The sequence below is a fragment of the Bison bison genome, unplaced genomic scaffold (assembly GCF_000754665.1).
Source record: "Bison bison bison isolate TAMUID 2011002044 unplaced genomic scaffold, Bison_UMD1.0 scf7180017864487, whole genome shotgun sequence".
Lineage (NCBI taxonomy): Eukaryota > Metazoa > Chordata > Mammalia > Artiodactyla > Bovidae > Bison > Bison bison.
The window spans coordinates 4,111,037-4,131,462 of record NW_011495047.1 but is presented as its reverse complement, the minus strand read 5'-3'; the positions used below and the strand labels follow the sequence as shown (position 1 = coordinate 4,131,462).

General features: G+C 42.9%; 1 protein-coding gene across 1 annotated transcript in view; it reads left to right on the top strand.

Annotated features, from left to right (window-relative positions):
• Window positions 1-12,786, top strand: part of GPR111 (G protein-coupled receptor 111) — a 32,926-nt gene extending 20,140 nt beyond the window's left edge. The window contains exons 7-10 of the mRNA XM_010863046.1: window positions 4,744-4,785; window positions 6,428-6,487; window positions 10,945-11,021; window positions 12,202-12,786. Coding sequence (XP_010861348.1) covers window positions 4,744-4,785; window positions 6,428-6,487; window positions 10,945-10,992 — 150 coding nt within the window. The 3' untranslated portion in view covers window positions 10,993-11,021; window positions 12,202-12,786. The remainder of the gene's footprint in view (window positions 1-4,743; window positions 4,786-6,427; window positions 6,488-10,944; window positions 11,022-12,201) is intronic.
• Window positions 12,787-20,426: the final 7,640 nt, after the last annotated feature.

Sequence of the window (20,426 nt, the reverse complement as noted above, 5' to 3'; positions counted from 1 at the left end):
TTAAGTGTACGTGATTTCATTCTACAGCGAGTGTTTTGATATCTTGGGGACAACCTTGCGGGGTGAGATGGGGAGTGTGGGAGGGAGACTCGAGAAGGAGGGGATATACATATATTTATGGCTGATTCACGTTGTACAGCAGAAACCCACACAACACTATAAAGCAATTATACTCCAGTTTTAAAAAAACACAAAAATAAAGGTGTTTCACCTTTCAAATTTTTTTTTAATTTGTATGAAAAATATTAATTGTGCCATACATTTTTTGTATAGCTCTTGGTAATTATCAATTGCCTTATCCACATTTATGCAGCTAGTCACTGGTAGAACTGGGTTCAAAATGTAGCGTTCCTAGGGACTTCCCTGGAACTCCAGTGATTCAGACCCCATGCTTCCACTGCTGGGGGCATGGGTTGGAAACTAAGATCCCACATGCTTTGCAGCAAGACCCCCAAAATAAAAAATATTTAAAAAACTGTAATGTTCCTAAAACTTCTCTTCTGGGTACCCCATGGCCATTCATCATGAATGCTTAATGAATTCATGTTTCACTTTTAAGCATTTTCTTTTCCCTTGTCTCCATTGGGGCCACTTTACTGTGACTTTTGTTTTAAACCAGGCTGTGAGCATTTATTTTTGATACCATGAACTCCTTTACCTATTATTACAGGGTCAACCTGTAATTTCAGCTGTTTCTGCCTTGACTCCTGACAAGGAGGAGGGTGGGGCCATCCAGCTAAATGCCAGGATCCTTGGGACAGTGAGGAGCTGAGAGCAGAGTCAGGGTGAAGGTCAGACACTGGTGCAGGCATGAGGCAGTGATGGGCTGGAACTGGCTTGTACTGGCTCAGGAGAGCTGACTGTTACCTTTCAGGAATTTGGGGAGCTGATTGTAAACATAGACATCCTTACAAATTAAATAAGTTAGATTGAAAACAAAGGTCATACATCCTCAAAATGCATCACTTTGTAATTGTTTGTGTCTATTTTTCACTGTACTTTTGAGGTTATTGGCAACTATTTTGTCTGGGTGGTGGGAACACTGTGTAATGATGTGTCCATCTCTTCCTGACTCCATGTTCAGTGATGCCATCTTGCTGGATTGATTGATTGATATTATTTTCATTTTTTATCTTTTTTTTATTGAAGTATAATTGCTTTACAACATGTGTTAATTTCTGCTGTACAAGTAAGTGAATCAGCTGTGTGTATACATATACCCCTCCCTCTTGGGCCTGCCTCCCACCTTCCCTCATCATCCCCCACCCATCGTTACAGAGCACTGAGCTGAGCTCCTTGTGCGATACAGCAGCTGTCTATTCCACTAGCCATCTATTTTACACATGGTAGTGTTGCTAGATTTAAATCAGCTGTGGTGGAAGTATTTAACCATGGAGAATGGCAAGAGCTACAAAGTTGGTGAGTTGGTTATTGCTGTTTACCAGCAAGTCTGTGGATCAGAGTATCCTGAGGATGCCCAGTGCCGGAGGAGAGAAAGGACAGTCATCAGCCCTCACTGATGGAGGAGACAGAATCAACGGAGCAAGAAGAAGCAGGACATGCAGGGACTAAGGAGGAACTGAGATGTGGGGCAGCTGAGGCTGACGGGGCAGATGGAGAAGAGAGACTCCTAAACATGCAGGAGGTCAGCAGGATGTAGGAGAAAGACCTTCTTAAAGATTTCATGGTTCCTTCTCTGTGGGAGCATCTCCACAGGTTTTAAAGCTCAAGCTGTGTGTGTGCTAAGTCCAACTCTCTGTGACTCCACGCACTGTGGTCTGCCAGGCTCCTCTGTCAATGGGATTCTCAAGGCTAGGATACTGGGGTGGGTTGCCATTTCCTCCTCCAGGGGATCTTCCCAACCCAGGGATTGAACCCGCATCTCCTGTGGCTCCTGCATTGCCAGCGAATTCTTTACCTCTGAGCCACTGGGGAAGCCCCACCCTTTAGCTAGGGAAGTGTTATTATGTAGTCAAGAGCTACCTTGACTGTTCATTTGTCAATCTGTAACTTTTGACCCGTGTCTTCCTTCATATTTACCCAGAATAACTGTCTGGGTGGGAGGTTTGAGGACCCCCTCTAGCTGTTTTGATGGGAGAAAAGTAAATGTTTCAGTCCATTTGGGCTGCTGTGACAAAAAATACCATAGACTGGGTGGCTTATAAACAACAGGTATTTATTTCTTATAGTTCTGGAGGCTGGGAAGTCCAAGATCGAGGCACACACAGATAGATTGAGTTATCTGGTGACAGCCCACTTCCTGGTTTACAGATGGACAGTTTTCTCGCCGTAACCCTGCCTGTTGAAAGGGGCCAGGAGCTCCCTGGGGCCTCTTTTATTTGGACCCTAAATCCTTTTCAGGAGATTCTGCTATCATGACTAATCACCTCTCAAAGGCCCCACCTCCAAATATCTTCACATCCAGCACTAGGATTTAACATATGAATTTTTGGAGGACACAAACATTCAGTCTACAGCAGTTAAAGCACATACTTTAAAACCCGGGAGAACATCTTGAGTTTACCTGCTCAAATTGTGCTTTATCTACTAAAGGAGATTCAAAGAAGCTGCTACCAGTGAATTCTTCTCACTCAGAGATAAAACTGTGACTAAAATCTTATCTGAATTTTTTGAAGGATATTTTTGTAACTTTTCCGAAGGTGGCATGGACCAATGACAAGTGATCCTTGTGGAATGTTTTCCTGTTACATATTTATTGCTATAGATGCAGGTTGTATAATAAAGCAATTAAATGCACACATGCACATACAGAAATACACAGAGCCATGACGTTTATTATTTCTTTTGTGCTGAGCATTATGGTAAATGTTCAGATATGAATATAATTAATCCAAACTCAAGAAATTAAAGATCTTTCAAAGAGAGAGCTTAGTCCTTTAGCCTTCAGGAAACAGGCTAGAATTGTGGTTCCCTGATCTTTGAAAATTACTTCCTGGGTAAAATTCGTGAAGATTTTGGTTTAAAATGTATTCCTAGTACCAAAACCTGACTGGGATGTATTTGGCCCAAGCATCTTTATACAAGTGGTACTTTATAACTGAATGGTTCACAAAATCAATGACATTTTCTTAATAGACACAATGACAGATTTCAATGGTTTTCTTGTAGGTTAAGAGAAACACTAGAAAGAGTAATGTGAAAGAATCATTCCATGCTTTGGAGCGCTCGACAGACTGGGTGAACAGAGAGGTGTATTTTAGCCTGTCTGGGGGAATAGCTGAGCTGGGTAGCCATGCACTGGTCCCTGTGAAGTCCTCTATCCTTCAGCCAGGTTTTTACAGATCATGATTGCAGGGGGTTTTATATTGTTTCTGCTGATGGTCACTGGTTGCAACATCTTTAGGGTGCCGTTTGTCTTAAATTATGTACCTTAGCAGGCCTTAGCCTGGGTAAGGATCACATTTGATTATGAAATAGAAGCAGCTTAACAAGGATGCCTAAATTGAAGGTCATTATCTTACGTCTCTTGTCTGGTGAGTCAAGACCTGAGTAACCTCATCTCCAGGAGAAATTTTGTCTAATGTATTTTGTTGTTGCCTTTCACATTTTGAAAGTTAAATCTCTGAGCTTCCTTAGGTGAAAAATGGGACAAATACATTTCCTTCCTTCTTCCAGAGTGGTTTTGTGCCAATTCCATGAAAAAAAAAGTTGAAAACTCAAATGGACTATAATGATAGGAGAACAGCCACTGTGTGACTTTAATGGGGTCTCTCTTTGTATGAATCATAAGAGATGTTGTTGTTCAGTCTCTAAGGCATGTCCAACTCTTTGCAACCCCTTGGACTACAGCACTCCAGGGTCCCCTGTCCTCCGTTATCTCCCACAGTTTTCTCAAACTCATATTCATTGAGTCGGTGATGCCATCCAACCATCTCATCCTCTGTCACTTCCTTCTTCTCCTGCCCTCAATCTTTCCAAGCATCAGGGTCTTTTCCAATGAATTGGTTCTTCACATCAGATAGCCAAAATATTGATATGAGATAGGAGATATGAGAACTAATAAATTCTCTCTATACTATAATATCTGGAGCACCCATTTCTGAGCACCTGTTAGTGTACTTAGAAACTCTAGAGTTTTTAGTATAATATCTGGAGCACCCATTTCTGAGCACCTGTTAATATACTTAGAAACTCTAGAGTTTTTATGAGTATCCGTGGACTTAATTTTTCTTCACAAGTTTTATAACAGTTTTTAGTTGTGGATGGGGGAAGGAGGTAGGGGGTGTTCATAAAAGCTGAACACAGCTGCTTTTGTTATTTTCTGTGGAAGTTTCTTTCATTACTGATTGTTCAAGAACTGTGAGGTGGCTGTGCATAGCCTGTCTCCTTGGACTTTCTTGGGCCATTATATTCTGATGAGATGCACAACTCCTGATAAACACAAAACACTTTATTTTGCCCAAATAAAAAATTCCTATAGTATTCTTGCATGCCTCAGGGACCTCAGTCTGCTTAGTTTACTGAGTATTCTAAGTGTCGAGAGCAGCGGCTGGTGCATGAAAAATTCTGTATCCATATTTGTTGAAAGGATCAATCTAGGTGTTGCAACTTTAAAATGAGAGAGTCAAAGATTTAATAAAATGGTTTTTGTCTTTCTATTTAAGGATTTAGGAAAGTTATTTTTACCTTCTACCAGAATAGGAACTGATAATAAGTACTGGTATTTATTATTATCATTTTATTTTGTTTAATGGCTCTTCCTCCCTCTTCCATCTTTCTCAGGGCTTCTTCATCCTGGTGTTTGGAACAATCCTGGATCCGAAGGTACAATAAAGTCTTCTGCTGCTTTATGCATTATCAGTATTTGGCCCTGAAATGCTCACTTGTAAATACCACTTATTGGGGGTCTTTCACCTCAATCATTTGTGCAGACACTTGAACAGGACATCGAGGTCTCAATGATGCAAGCTTTCAAGCTTTTATGGGGCTAAGCTCTTATATTCATTAGCTCTTACCCTGAAAGCAATCCGGGTTATTCCTATTTTTAGTTCTACAGATGAGGAAATTGAAACTCAGAGTGATGAAGTAGCTCAGAAACCCACTCTAGCTAGCTGAAGCAGAAAAAGTTATTACATCTCACGATAACATCTTTGGGAAGGTCTCTCTGTGGCTGGGAGGCATGGAGGCTATGCATAAAGAATAGTTTCTGATTCACAGCACAGATGACTCCACAGGAGGCTCTTCTGCCCCTTCCTACTTTGCTGGGCACAGAGAGCACAGCTCGGCAGGGCAACATGAGACAGTGTGTGCTGAGCTACAGTTCCTGCTACTGCAGCCCCTTCATGCTGCCTGGGGAGGATCACTGATACATGCTTCTTACATTATCGTGTCTGATTGGCTGAGCCCAGGTCACGTGGCTACATCTTAGCTGCAAGAGAGGCTGAGAAAGTGAGTTCCTGGCTTCTACCTTAAAGAGCAGTGGACTTAAGGAAGGAAATTCTCCAAATACAGATGAGTGTGTGTAGGTGGTATGATGAAAATAAGTGAAAAAAAGGAACAAAACATCAGATGTTTATTCAGACTTTTAAGATCACCCTGTTTCTATTTTATTACATTGCCTCTTGAATTGAGAAAAGCAAACCTTCTAAATCATAGATGCAAACACTCACACTGCAGGGCTTATTTTGTAAATTTTATGTATCTATTTATTGTACTATCAATGCTGTTTTACTACTAAGTTAATATGCAAGGTTTGTAAAAGACATTTCACAGAGGTTCTTTTGTTTTCCCATGGGGATACAATACCAACCTAAAAGCAAAAGAGGTAAGGGTTAAGAAATGAGCTCTTTAATCCTGATATTTCTGTGGAATAGCTGTGTGCTGCTGGAGAGTCCTTAACCCATGAGCCTTAGAATCTTCCAATGGATCACAGACATAATAATGGTTTTCCTGCCTTCTGTGCTCCTCAGTCACTTCAGTTGTGTCTGACTCTGTGATATTATGGACTGCAGCCCACCAGACTCCTCTGTCCTTGGAATTATCCAGGCAAGAATACTGGAGTGAGCTGCTGTGCCCTCCTCCAGGGGCTCTTTCTGACCCAGGGATTGAACCCACATCTTCTCATTGCGATTGCATTGCAGGGGCATTCTTTAGCTACTGAGCCACCTGGGATGCCCTGCCTTCTCTGCTAGATTAGGATAAAGAACAAATGCAGTTTTGCAAGTGAAACTGCATAAAAAACACTTAAGGTTTTATGTAGTTATAGACCATATGATTACTTTTTAAATGAATCGAATACCACAGCTAGTATTTGTAGGCAAAGTACCAAAAAGAGCATTATTCCTGTTGGTCCCGCCAACAGTACTTGCTGGAAACACACTCTCAGCATAGTATTTACCGGTCTCAAGCATATGCGTTAGTTCTTCATAGTCTTCTAATCCTTAATTCCTTTTGTTAACCCCCCCAGATAAGAGATGCCTTAAAGGATAGAATAAACTCTGCACAATGGATCTCCAGGATATCAGAGGTAAAGCCTGCACGTTCACTTTTGTATTTAAAATTTGACGAGGTAACAGCCACATTGGAGTTTCTGGCACCTGGAGTGTTGCTCAAACCATCACCTAACACTTTTGCAGTATGGATTTTTCAGAAGAGCTTTGTGAGTGCCTCTTTGAGCTGTTCAGATTCTAGGTGGAGCACTGGGACCACAGCCACAGAGAGAAAGTAGACTTCAATGCATTTAGAGGAGAGTGACAAGGCAGCAGGGCCTGGAGGGGTGACCCTCAAACTATGGAGCAGGAGAGTAGGTGATGAAACAGAGAAATGAGAGTGGATGCAAAGTCTTGGGTCCCCATGACAGCTCACTCATTCATTGTGACTCTCACCAGTTGAACCATATTCAAGGTGTGACAATTCCAGAGGAACAAATTCTGACCTGACACAAAGATTTTCCTAATATCAATAGCTTGATGTTCAGGAGGGCTTGTTTCCATGGTTACTGGAGTTGTAAAAGGTTAGGGACCTGGAGGAGGGCGTGGCAACCCTCTCCAGTATTCTTGCCTTAGAAATCCTGTGGACAGAGGAACCTGGTGGGCTACGGTCCATGGGGTCCCAAAAAGAGTTGGACATGATTTAGAAATGAAACAACAATAGAGCTGATTAACAATGTCGTGTTAGTTTCAGGTGGGCAGCAAAGTTAATCAGTTATAGATATCAGTTCCAGTTCATGTCTGACTCTTGGCGACCCCGTGGACTGCAGTACGCCAGGCCTCCCTGTCCATCACCAACTCCCAGAGTTCACTCAAACTCCTCCCCATTGAGTCAGTGATGCCATCCAACCATCTCATCCTCTGTTGTCCCCTTCTCCTCCCACCTTTAATCCTTCCCAGCATCAGGGTCTTTACAAATGAGTCAGCTCTTGGCATCCGGTGGCCAAAGTATTGGAGTTTCAGCTTCAACGTCAGTCCTTCCAATGAAGTGGATTTCCTTTAGGATGACTGCAGTCCAGGGGACTCTCAAGAGTCTTCTCCAACACCACAGTTCAAAAACGTCAATTCTTCGGCGCTCAGCTTTCTTTATAGTCCAACTCTCACATCTATACATGACTACTGGAAAAACCATAGCCTTGACTAGACAGACCTTTGTTGGCAAAGTAATGTCTCTGCCTTGTCTAACTCAATGAAACTATGAGCCATGCCGTGTAGGGACACGCAAGACAGATGGGTCATGGTGGAGGGTTCTGACAAAATGTGGTCCACTGGAGAAGGGAATGGCAAACCACTTCAGTACTCTTGCCTTGAGAACCCCATGAACAGTATGAAAAGTTATAGATGTATTTATTCTTTTTTCAAATTGTTTTCCCATTTAGGTTATTACAGACTATTGAGCAGAGTTCCCTCTACTATACAGTATGTCCTTGTTGGTTATCTATTTTAAATATAGTAGTGTGTATCTGTCAATTTTAAGCTTCCAATTTATCCCTCCCTCCCACATTTCCCCTTTGGTAATCATAGCTGTGTTCTATGTCTGTGAGTCTGTTTTGTAAATACATTCATTTGTATCATTTTAAGATTCTGCATATAAGTGATATCATATGACATTTGTCTTTCTCTGCCTAACTTACTTCATGTAGTATGCTAATCTCCAGGTCCATCCACATTGGTGCAAATACCTTTCGCCTTACTCTTCCCGAAACTTTGGTCTCCTTCCCAGTCCTTGGTCTGCATACCTGGAAGATGGTTGATAACCTTTACATGCTTTCCAGCTGGGGAAAAGAAAAAAAAAAGCCAATTTTTACTGAGAAGAAACATTAATGATTATCTAAAGCAATGATTCTCAATGTTGGCTAGATATCAGAAGCAACTGGGAAGCTTACAAAAAAATGTTGCTCCACCGCTGCCATCCCCCAAGGTTTTAATTGGATTGGTCTGCACTGTGACTTGGATTTGGGAAGATGCATAAGCTCCCTAGGTGTTTCTAGTGTAGTCAGGGTTGAGACACACTCATCTAAGCCTTCCTGAAGTATCTCAGCAATGTAAATGTTTGCCTCCAGCTACCCTATCTGATTGGAGAAGGCAATGGTAATCCACTCAAGTACTCTTGCCTGAAGAATCCCATGGACGGAGGAGCCTGGTAGGCTGCAGTCCATGGGGTCACTAAGAGTCAGACACGACTGAAGCGACTTAGCAGCAGCAGCAGCCTATCTGATGTATTCCCACCTCTTCCCTGGGGTCTGCCTGGATGCTCTCAGGAGAGAGATCTGACTCTTCCAATCTCTTTCAGCTTAGTTTCACTCCTTTACGTGTGTCTGTTATTTATCCATTCAGCTACCACAGGGAAGCTCTGCTCTTTGGTGTTATAGAAAATAGTTATTTCCCCCCCTCCTTCTCTTTGTGTCTTTGTATGCAAGGTAAGTCAGGATAATACCCAGAATTTCATTATTAGCTTGTTGATTGTCTGAATCTGTGGTTTTCCAGGGTGGCTGCACCTCAGAAACACCTGGACAGCTTGTAAATAATACCACTGTCCAGGTTCCACTGAAGAAATTAAACTAGAAAGTCTTAGAGTAGAGCTGAGTTACTATTATTATTTTTAAGCTCCCCAGTGATTCTAATGTACTCTTAGGGTTAAGAATTACTGGTCTGTTGAACTTCCCTGGTGGCCCAGTGGCTAAGACTCCACATTTCCAATGAAAGGGGCCTGTGTTTGATGCCTGGTTAGGGAACTAGATCCCACCTGCGGCATCTAAGACCTGGCACAGCTAAATAAAATAAAAATAAGTGTTAAAAAGAGAACCACTTTTCTGGGTCCTAGGCAAATTTGTTCTTACCTTTTTATGTCCTTCCTTCACTCTGCCTCCAGCTGTAGCCACTGTAAGTTGGTGTTTTAGCCCTACTCAGAGGAAGTACTCTTGCCTGGAAAATCCCATGGACGGAGGAGCCTGGTAGGCTGCAGTCCATGGGGTCACTAAGAGTCAGACATGACTCAGCAACTTCACTTTCACCTTTCACTTTCATGCATTGGAGAAGGAAATGGCAACCCACTCCAGTGCTCTTGCCTGGAGAATCCCAGGGACCGGGGAGCCTGGTGGGCTGCCATCTATGGGGTCGCATAGAGTCGGACATGACTGAAGCATCTTAGCAGCAGCAGCAGCAGAGGAAGTAGGCTATCAACTGTCTCCTCCTCTCCTATCTGTAGGTCTCTGACTTCTAGGTCACCATATCCTACAGTCCAGATTTAAGTCTTTCTCCTTGGGCTACCTGCCTGGGGAGTGTCAGTCCCAGCTCCCCTAAACTAAAATAATAAACATACTTGTTTGCATTCATTTTATATCCTATGTGATGGATTAATCTATGTTCACGTGGTGATAATTCCACCAGTGAGATGATATTTCCAATCCACAACATGTACCTGAAGCACAAGGATAATTTAGACCAGGTGCATCGCAAGGTGGTGATTGTATTGTTGAGAATTTCAGTAGCTGAGAAGGAGCTGTTTGAAAATAAGATCATCTGTACCATTTTTTAGATTCCACATATGTGTGTTCATATCTGACATTTGTTTTTCTCTTTCTGACTTACTTCACTCTGTATGACAGTCTCTAGGGATGTAGCTCAGGGAGCTCTCTACTCAGTGCTCTCTGGTGACCGAAATACGAAGGAAATCCGAAAAAGAGGGGATAGATGTATATGTGCAGTTGCTTCACTGTCCTCTACAGTAGAAGCTAATATAATATTGTAAAGCAACTATACTTCAATAAAAGTTAATTTAAAAAGTGGAGCTGTCTGAAGACTAGGGATTACCTGTTTCACTCTCTCCACACCAGTCAACTGCCTTCTCCCCACCTCCGTCTCAAACTAGAGGCTTCCGGAGAAACATCCAAGCCAGGGAGGAAGAGAATCTCTCATACCAGCCTATTCGCATGTTGTCAGTGGTTCTAAAATAAAAAAGGACAGGGATGAGGTGAAGGCAAGAAAGAAACTGCTGTAGGTCACAATTCTACATGTGCTTTTTTAGAAAACTGAGATGGAATCAATTTACAGTATTATGTTAGTTTCAGGTGTACAACATAGTAATTTGATGTTTTTATAGATTATACTTCATTTAAAGTTATTGCAAAAATGATGGCTCTATTCCCCATGCGGTACAGTATATCTTGGCAGCTTATTTATTTTATTCGTAGTAGTTTGCACCTCTTAATCCTCTGCTCCTGTTCCACCCCTCTCCCCACTGGTAACTACTAGTGTGTTCTCGATATCTGTGAGTCGGCTTCTTTTTCTGTTTGCTGGTTTGTTTTATTTTTTTTAGATTCCACATATAAGTGATAAGATTCAGTGTTTGTCTTTGTCTGACATGTTTCACTAAGCACGATACTGTGCTTAACGAAATAATTCTCCACGTGCTTTGAATAATTGTGATCTTATTAACGACTGAATAATTGAACAGACTGCTGGTGACAAGTCCACTGTCCTTTGTCTTCCTCAGAATGTTTCTTCTGATTTCTCTCGTCACCCCACCAAAGGCCCAAGCTAGTAAGCCAGGCTATACTGCTAACTTGGGAGGTGAGTACACAATGAAGGGGACCCCATATACATGGCCTGTATGTGACATTTCTTGGGAAAAAAAAATCTCAATTTGATTCATTCTAATCAGAAATGATGTTTTCTTGATTGAAATGATTCTTCTCAGGCAATCTACTCTCACCTAGCTCTGGTTGGAGATATAGTCACACTTCTAATTCTTGGATGTCTGAAATTGTTATTGTCCTTGTAAAACAGTCAGGCTTGTCTGGGGGGGTGCCTGTAAATCAGCCTGAGTCTTTGAGAGGGGAGTGAGCCGAGGGATCCGTGGTCCCAGCTGCTCCCTCTCTCCCTCCTTTTTATTCTCCATCCCCAGGACATCCTCCATGATATCAACAACATCCCCACAGTTCTTCCTGTCACCCTCTCTCTTCCCTAGTGTTAAAAGATTAGGGAATTATGATACACACTGTCTGTGGGAGGCCTTGGAGATAATGCAGAAGTTAGTTTTCATTTGCAGGAGGGTCAGAGACAGAGAGAAAGAAAGGGAAGGGAGGCACAGGGGGAGACAGACAGACAGGGACGCTTAGTGACATGGGGTGGCAACTCAGAGATGGAAGAGCAATCAGACATGTGCAGTCAGGACTTCCAATCCTCTGTCTCCGTGTCCCTCTAGAGCAAGAGAGAGAAGACCAGGCAGGGAGATGGAGATGTCTACAGCAGGACCCCTACTTTCACCGTGAGACAAAGAGGTACAGAGAGAGGCTGAGGGATACAGAGAGAGACATGGAGAAATACAGAAAGAAACAGAGAGAGCAACACACACACAGACTCACACAGACACATGTAGAGTGCCAGAAAAAGAATTATAGAAAGAGCCTGCCTCCCTGATCCTAGTACATCAGGGCTCTAGTAGCCAATGTGGCTGAGACCTCCTGCAGCAACCCAGGGCCTCAGTCAAAAGAGAGGTCTTTTCCAAGAGGAAAGGGCGTGGTCCAACTTGGAGACAAACAAGTTCTGTAATAGCTTTTGCAGACAAGAGAACAAAGCTGATTCTTGGATTCCCAAGGGACTTAAAGGGAAGCGACTCTTCATTTGCCAAGGGGGCTCTACCCAAAGGGGCTTCTTGTTCAAGAAAGAGTCGATCCATGATGCAGTTGTCTTGATGCTTTTAGATATTGCTGCTAGTATGTTAAAGATGTGATTATCTGTTCTTGACCAGGTCATGCATTTCAGGACTGGCAGAGACCCCAGGAGAAATGTCCTCATTCGTGTCTTCTTGTCTCCGAAGAGTATGAAGGAAGCCTCCCTCTTGGTGGTGCTGACAGAGGAGGGCGTGAAGAGAGGATGGAAAGCCCCTCTGTCTAAGCTGTTCTGTGTTGCTGACGTTTTCCCCATCCACTGTCTACATATATATACCATGCTGGGTATCCAACAGTGGACAGCAGAATCCTGGTCTTGCCAGGGTCAACAGCCTCATCAGGAAGAGAGCTCTGGCTTGTCTTGGCAGTGGTGGCCAGGGATGTCACCCAGCTAGATTCTATAGGTGGCTGAGGGAGGGCTTTCATGCATAGTCACCAACATTGGGCCGACTCTAAGTAGGTCACTGTTCTTTGGACAAAAGGAATTCAAGGGCCAATATGTTCCACCCCTCCACATTTAAATTGATTGCATGGTCAGCCTAGCGTGGGCTTAGACACAACTTCTTTGGCCGTGAACCAAGCGAAAAGCATAGAGCTTTTGAACCAGAAAGGTGTTTAAGTTAAGGAGACTGAAGGCTGGAGTGATAAGTAACAGCTAATAGAGATTTGAGCCAGAGGTAAAAACCCAAGTCTGTTGATTCCTAGCCCTGCACTTTCTCCTCAAGAGCACGGAGCCACCGAGGGTCTCTCTGTCTACTCTGACTATGTAAGAGGTGCTTGCGTGCTAAGTTGCTTCAGTGGTGTCTGACTCTTTGTCACCCTGTGGACTGTAGCCTGCCAGGCTCCTCTGTCCATGGGCTTCTCCAGGCAAGAATACTGGAGTGAGTTTCCATGCCCTTCTCCAGGGGATCTTCAAGACCCAGGAATTGAACGCACGTCTCCTATGTCTCCTGCGTTGGCAGGTGGGTTCTTCACTACTAGCGCCACCTGGGAAGCCCATGTAAGATGAACCCCCACAAACAATCTGGTGTTTTGAAACCTGGGATGAGAAAGGAGAAATATTGTATTTCAAGTAGAGAGCTACTGATTTTCTTACCTTGTATGTAAACAAATTCAACATTCAAACCAGGAGCCACCTGATAATAGAACAGTATTACAGATAAAAATCCTTCTGGAAAAAAAAAAAAAAAGGTCCTTTTTAAAGCAAGCACACAGTCAGACGCAGCAGGAAAAAAAAATTAGTGGATAAAGGGCAAGGGGCAATGAGTGGCCCTTACTTATCTCCCCAGGAAGTCAGTAGTGGGACTTTCCTGGTGGTCCAGTGGTTAAGAGTCCAAGCTCCCGATGCAGGGGGCCTGAGGTTTGATCCCTGGTCAGGGAACTAGATCCCACATGCTGCAACTAAGAGCCCACATCCTGAAACTAAGACCCTGAACAGCCAAATAAATAAGTTTTTAAAGTTACAGACAAAAGAAGCCAGTATTAATGATGTTACATTACAAATGGAAAAGGGCGACTCACTTTGTGAATGAGGGGTGTCATTTTTTTTTTAACCACAGAAACTGTAGTAAAACTTTTTTATTCCCCCTTTCTTTTTTTTTTCACTATAGAAAATTTCCTGTAAATGGGAACGTTTAAGAAAGCAAAAATATAATAATCAGAAGGTAGAAAAATATACCAACCGGGAGAATGAGTCATCTTCTAAGTGGTGTTGTTCATCTTAGGACAACAATTGCACCCTTTGCAAATGAGGTCAGAAAGAAGCTTTAATTTGGCATTTCCCAGTGTCTCTGTAGGGTCTCTTCAAGGGAGGAGAATGGAGCAGACACAGTCCTGGTTTTCCCAATGCAGAGATTTCCGTATGAAGAAAGGTCACTTACCCCAAATCAACATATTGAAGGAAGGATGCAATGTCATGGAGCTAGATGGTTTTAAGATTTATAATTCTGGAAAAAACTTTAGAAAAGACTGAGTCCAAGTGCCTCCATTTGCAGATGGAAAGTCTGAACATAAGAGAGAAGGGTTGAGAGACAGAGAGAGGGAGAGGCTGGCCTTTCATCTGTATTGTGCGTTTGGCAACCACATCTCATATGAAAGCACACTCTGCTCCGATGTACTCACTCCCTAAGAGAGGAGGTGCGAAAGACTCTATCTTGGGGTTATTATTCATTAAGAAAGCCTCATGGAGGACTTCCCTGGTGGTCCAGTGGTTAAGACTCAGCGCTGCCAACGCAGGGGGTGAAGGTCAGACCCCTGGTAGGGAAACTAAGGTCCCGCCTGCTGTGTGGTGTGACCTAAAGATAAAAAATAATTAAATAAAGGCTCGTGGATGCTAACAGAGAAGCCCCACCATCATTTGACGATCTCTTGGAGAAGTCCACCCTCCCTCTTGTGGCCCACACAAGTCTTCAGTCTGTCCCATCCTGAAAGGTGACAAAGAACTGCATGGATCAGGCTGACCGTGGAAGACCCAGGGTGGAGATACGTGGCACGCCCCGTTCTCACCTCACCAAGGAAGTGACTTGGCCAGGTGGCTCAAGGAGAAACTGGTCCAGATTCTTGGGCAAAGCACTTAGTACTTGATAATCCTTGGGACAGTTATTTAAATTCCTGGAACTTTGATTTTCCCAACCAGAAATTGAGAATAATGGAGCTTACCCTCTAGGGCTATTGGAAAGATTAAATGAACAAATGTAGATAAAATACTGAGAATAGTACTTGGCAAATAATAATTGGCATTAAAATATAAGCTGTTTGTATTAGAGTCCCTATGAATTCATGTATGTGCAACACACGCACAAACAGCAAACAGCCATGATCTTTTGCATGAGTGTGGATGAGACACTCTCATAGGAGTTGGTTCATTGGCATCTAATTTCTTCTCTTTTTAAAGAAAATTTTTTGGCCGTGAAGCATGTGGGATCTCAGTTCTCTGATCAAGAATCAAACCTGTGCCCGCTGCTTCAGAAATGTGGACCACCAGGGAAGTCTTGGTTCACTGGCATCTAAATGAAAGTGTTGAGCATGGGATTCAGTTTCTTTCATCAGGGTGACCAGCCAGCAAAATCTACTGAAGGATCTTTTCATTCAGTGTTTACAGAATTGTGATACTTGGTATCCTGCCCTGGAAAGAGTATATTTCAGAGACTATACACATATCCAGGGCTTTCTGTGTCTGAACTGTGCATCACTTTTTGCCTTCCCTGTAAAGCCTTCCCTAATCAGTCAACCAGAAGTGCTGATTCTCTCCACTGATTTCTTGCAATATGTATATCTGGGCCATTCACTGTTGAGTCAGTATTTATTGTATAGTATTATTTACTTTTAGCTTTCTTGTGTGCATGTATTTTCTTTCCCAGATAAGACCATAAACCTTTGGAGACAGATTTACCCTTGTTACTCAATAAGTCACTTGTTTTGTATGTCCAAAGAGCAGAATGAAGTGCTTTGTACATAGAATGTTTAATAAAGTCCTCTGATTACACAACCAAAAGTTTGATGATACTGATTTTTTAAAATTTCCAAATGACACAGTACTTAACTAATGACCTAAATGGGATGACCTATTTCTACATGCATCGTCTCCCTGAGCCTCTTGAGTACAACAGACATAACAAAACTCCTCTCACTTATTTCTTCTTCATGTCTACATCTCCCCTGGTAATAGTCAAATGAAAGTTTGCAGCAGTCATATGGAGGAGCCAGGAAGGTAGATTAATGGGAGGGGCTAGAATTGGGAGGTGTGGGACCATTTGGGGGTGACAAGGACAATCCACCTGGCTACCCTGTCCCAAGTCAGACCAAGGGAAGTTTCCCACAGGCAAAATTCTCCATCTGAATTCCCCATGGCTGTGCACCAAGGAAGAGGTTCAGTAAGAACTCCTTGGATGAGTCATTAAAAAATAAACCAAAGATATTTTTGGTGTTAAGGCAGGGATTGGATCATGTCTTAACCAGTGTTCTCCAAGTTTAAGGTCAGTACAGGCAAAAATGGGATCTCCTTTTAACAATTTAACATCAACAACAACAGGGGCACAATCCTGCGTTTACCACCCGCCTGTCTGAGTTCTCATCACCCCAGTGCAGTAGATGCAACAGTCTCATGTGATTATCTGAGCTAAAGAGGAGGAAAGAAAGGACAAACAACTGACTCATTTTAATGGATTTGTTTCAGACGAGAGGAACCTGTAATTTCTCTTAGGCGTGTTTGACCGACCCACTGAGGAGTGAATCACAGACTTACACAAGCCTCGAAACCCAGGGCAGGTTCACAGTTCTCACATCGGCTTCTCACCGAGGCTAGTGAGCACCAGGGCCTCCTCGGCCTCCTTTCAAACATGGAGAAGGCAGATCACAGCCGCTGACATCGTGGGGGGTGCCAGGGCGGACACAGTGATGGTGGGGCACCCTGGGGGGAAGCCTAGCGCCGACCCCCTGCTGGGCTGCGGGATTTCCTGGATGCCGTGAGTACACACACCACACTAGCACCTTTTCCTGCTGAAGACAGGATTGTCGTTAGACGTATCCCAGTGTGGGGAAGATGTGTGATTTATGATGGTATTTTCTGGAATGCTTGACTCTGCAGGAAACTTCCCTCCCATTACTTAGAGATTGGCTAACTCAGGTCTGGAGTATTTCCACAGTCTCTTTTGCATTGGTTTCTTTTTAAAAAGTCATTTGTCATTTGCTCTAAATTGCTCACTCCTAGGGCTGAAAATGGCAATTAAATCCTCTGTTTTCCAATAGTCTCCCTTGCTTGATAATTGGATGAGAAAACTAGCTTTCAATTCCCTTATTTAGGCTGAGTGTAAAGCTAGATGTTTTCTTTCTTTCTTCTTCTTTTTTTTTTTTTTAAATGAAGCATGCTTTAGTAGCTTCTTCTTTTAGTGGGACTGACAAAGCTGCCCTTAAACGGGAAACATTTCCTCCACTGAACTGCTGAAACCTTTTTGCAAAGGCATCTCACCCTCATTTTGTGGCCAATACTATGTCATTTGACGGTATATATTCCTTATACTTTGAGGACAATTCTGGAACCTCTAAAGTGTGCATCTTAAGATGCTATTTTTTTTCCCTTAAGTGTCAACCCTCCAGGGAACTTTCTTCATGAAGCAGGGAAATTGCCTGTCTTATCAATTTCTTTAACATCATGTAAGTATCAAGATAGTTGGTGAGATGCTGGAAGCTTTCCAATTCTGAGATGATGTGATTACTCAGACTTATCAGAATTTGAATCCAGACTGCAATTTTCAGAGAAGATGCTAAACTACAAAGGCCTGGGCTGGACACCATCTAAAATAATCTAGGATGAGATGTTTCTTTTTTTTTGTTTTTTGTCTTTTATTTATTTATTTTTTTAATTTTATTTTATTTTTAAACTTTACAATATTGTGTTAGTTTTGCCAAATATCGGATGAGATGTTTCTACTAGCAAATCTTTCGTATCTTTTTCTTCCCTCAAGGCTCTGTATGAATCAACTCATCCATGGCAAGGGAGAACCCGTAAGAGAGACTGAATATATTCTATTATCGAGGCCAAGAAACACAAACAACTTGCCATCTGGCTAAATAATCAGAGTCTTAATTACACTAGTGGGATAGACAGGAGATTAAGCTGAGGGGAGCAACACACACACACACACAACAAAATGTGGGTCACTGAACTCACCCTCCAGTTAACCTTTCTGAATTGATCCTTCCCACCAGTGGGATTGGCTGAGTATGCAGTGAGGTGCCATCTAGAAGGTTTGAAAATGAATTTTCTGTTCCTCTCACCTTGGGGTGAAGTTCAGTGGAGCGCAACGCTTTGGGAAAGTTTCCAGGGAGTTTACAAACATTCTCAGGCAGCTCACCTCCGAGCGTTTTGCATGAAGAGGTTTGAGAGATCACACATTTCCTTGCATTCCTCCCCGCCTGACTGTGCTTACAGTTCCCAGGTTGCACTTCCTATTATTTTCTTGGCAAGTCCTGATGCCAGCCCTAGCTCAGCATGTTCAGACAGGCGGGGAGCGCCTGAGCCTGTGTGAGTCACCTGCTCCAACACCATCTAACATCGAGTATCAGAAACAGTTCCAGGACCCACGAAGGCTGACTGTATTTTTGAATTCCAACGCATTCAGAAACTCAGTTCCAGGTTCAGGGAAGATGGGACAGTTAGAAGATGGTGTTTAAACCTAGCCAGCATCTTCTAGGTCCGTCCAGGGAAACAGTATTTTGTGATTCCCGACTTTGTGGCAACAGTGTGGAGACACTTGCACTGTCATGCTTGTGGAAGACATCACTAATCTGGCAGCCCATAGTTTCCTACTGAAACTAGATGAGACCTCAAAACCTTTTTTTATATAAGGCTCCACGTAGTATAGCAAAGAGGAGGTCCATTAGACTGGGTGAATTTCAACTTACATTACCAGATTCCAAGTTTATCCAAGGGAAGCTTGGCATGCTGCAGTCCATGAGGTCGCAAAGAGTCAGACACGACTGAGCGACTGAACTGAAGTTTATCTAGCATTGCAAATATGCTCATCTGTTCCCCTAAGATAGGAAAGTTATCTTGTGATTTTATTTTTTAATTAATCATTGAATTGCTTTATTTTTATTGGAGTGTAATTGCTTTAGCAGGCTTGAACAATGGCTCAACAGGTAAAGAATTTGCCTGCAATGCAGGAGACTCAGGAGACGAGGGTTCTACCCTTGGGTCGGGAAGATCCTGTGGAGAGGGAAATGGCAACCTACTCCAGTATTCTTGCCTGGAAAGTCCCATGGACAGAGGAGCCTGGAGAGATACAGTCCAATGGGTCGAAAAGAGCCAGGCATGACTGAGCAACTGAATGTATATAATTGCTTGACAGGGTTGTGCTAGTTTCTGCTGTACAATGAATTGAATCGGCCATATGCATACATATATCCCCTCCTTCTTGGACCTCCCTTCCACCTGGGGAGAATGATCTTGTGATTTTAAAACAAAAACATCAGAAGCTGGCATTATTCACTCCTTTATTCATTTCTCCAACAAATATTTACTGAGGTTATTATACACCTTATGCTCTGCTGGATGCTGGGGACGGAGAAATGCCCTTCTATGTTTACCTCCTAAGTAATGATAACCTGAGTTTCCCACAAGGTGCAGTCTACTTTCTCTAGGGTTCTGGGGCTAAAAGCATTAAGCCCAGTGCTGTGCTGACCCCATGTCCTTAGGGCTCAGAGCACAGGCAGTGAATGGTGTGTGAGGTGCCTATGGCTGTGAATTCTCCAGCAAGTTAAATCCTGAGATGCAGTCCCTCTGGGACTTTTGAGTGCAGCTGTATTTTCCTTTAAGCCTCTGAAGGCTGCAAACACTATATTCTCTCTCTCTCCGAAGTAATCACCATGTCAGAGCAGGGAGCCTGGCTTCCATTCAGCCGCCTAGAACTGCTGCTTCTTATTAAGTGAAAAGCAAAAGGAGGTGATTCACACCTCTATGAGGATGCACAGAGAGTTGGGTTGCGGGAATAAGGAGGAGTAATTGGAAATTTTCTAGTTCCTGAGAAGCTGCCATTCCAGATTGCTTGTTGCTTTTATTTTTTTTTAATTTTATTTTTTCAAGAGTTTTTTTGATGTGGACCATTTTTAAAGTCTTTATTGAATTTGTTACAATGCCGTTTCGTTTTTTGTTTGTTTTTTTGCCTGAGAGGCTTGTGGGATTTTAGATCTCCGGTTAGGGATCAAACCAGCACACCCTGCCCTGGAAGGTGAGGTTCTAACACTGGACCACCAGGGTCCCCTGATCATTGCTTTTATCTCTGAGATAAATCTCCTTCTGGATACTTTGGGACAAAGTGTGGAGTTGCCTTTATTGGGTGACTAGTATAGAAGCTGGAGGGAGTTTCTTTGTAAATCAGATAGCTATTTATTTACCTAATTACCGCAGATGGCCTCTGGTGAGAGTTCTTTTGCATCTTTCTTTTCCTCTTTTTTATTCTCCATTTCTGAGGCTCTCTTGCCCTCCCTTGTGGTCATCCCAAACTTCTGACCGCCATGTATGTGTGCCTGCCTCCCTTCCCTCTCTACGCCAAGCATCATCTCTAGTTTCAGGATAATTCTGGCTTATTTCATGGACTAAAGATGACCACTACACTGCCTCCTTCTTTCAGGATGTGCTAACACCAGGACTATCACCCTCTGCTGGGCTACTCTGCATCACAATTTGAGTGAATTAAAGGAATTAGCACAGGACTAGCATGGGGTGAAGTGAAGTAATTCAGTCCTGTCAGATTCTTTGTGACCCCACAGACTGTAGCTTGCCACACTCCTCCATCCATTGGATTTT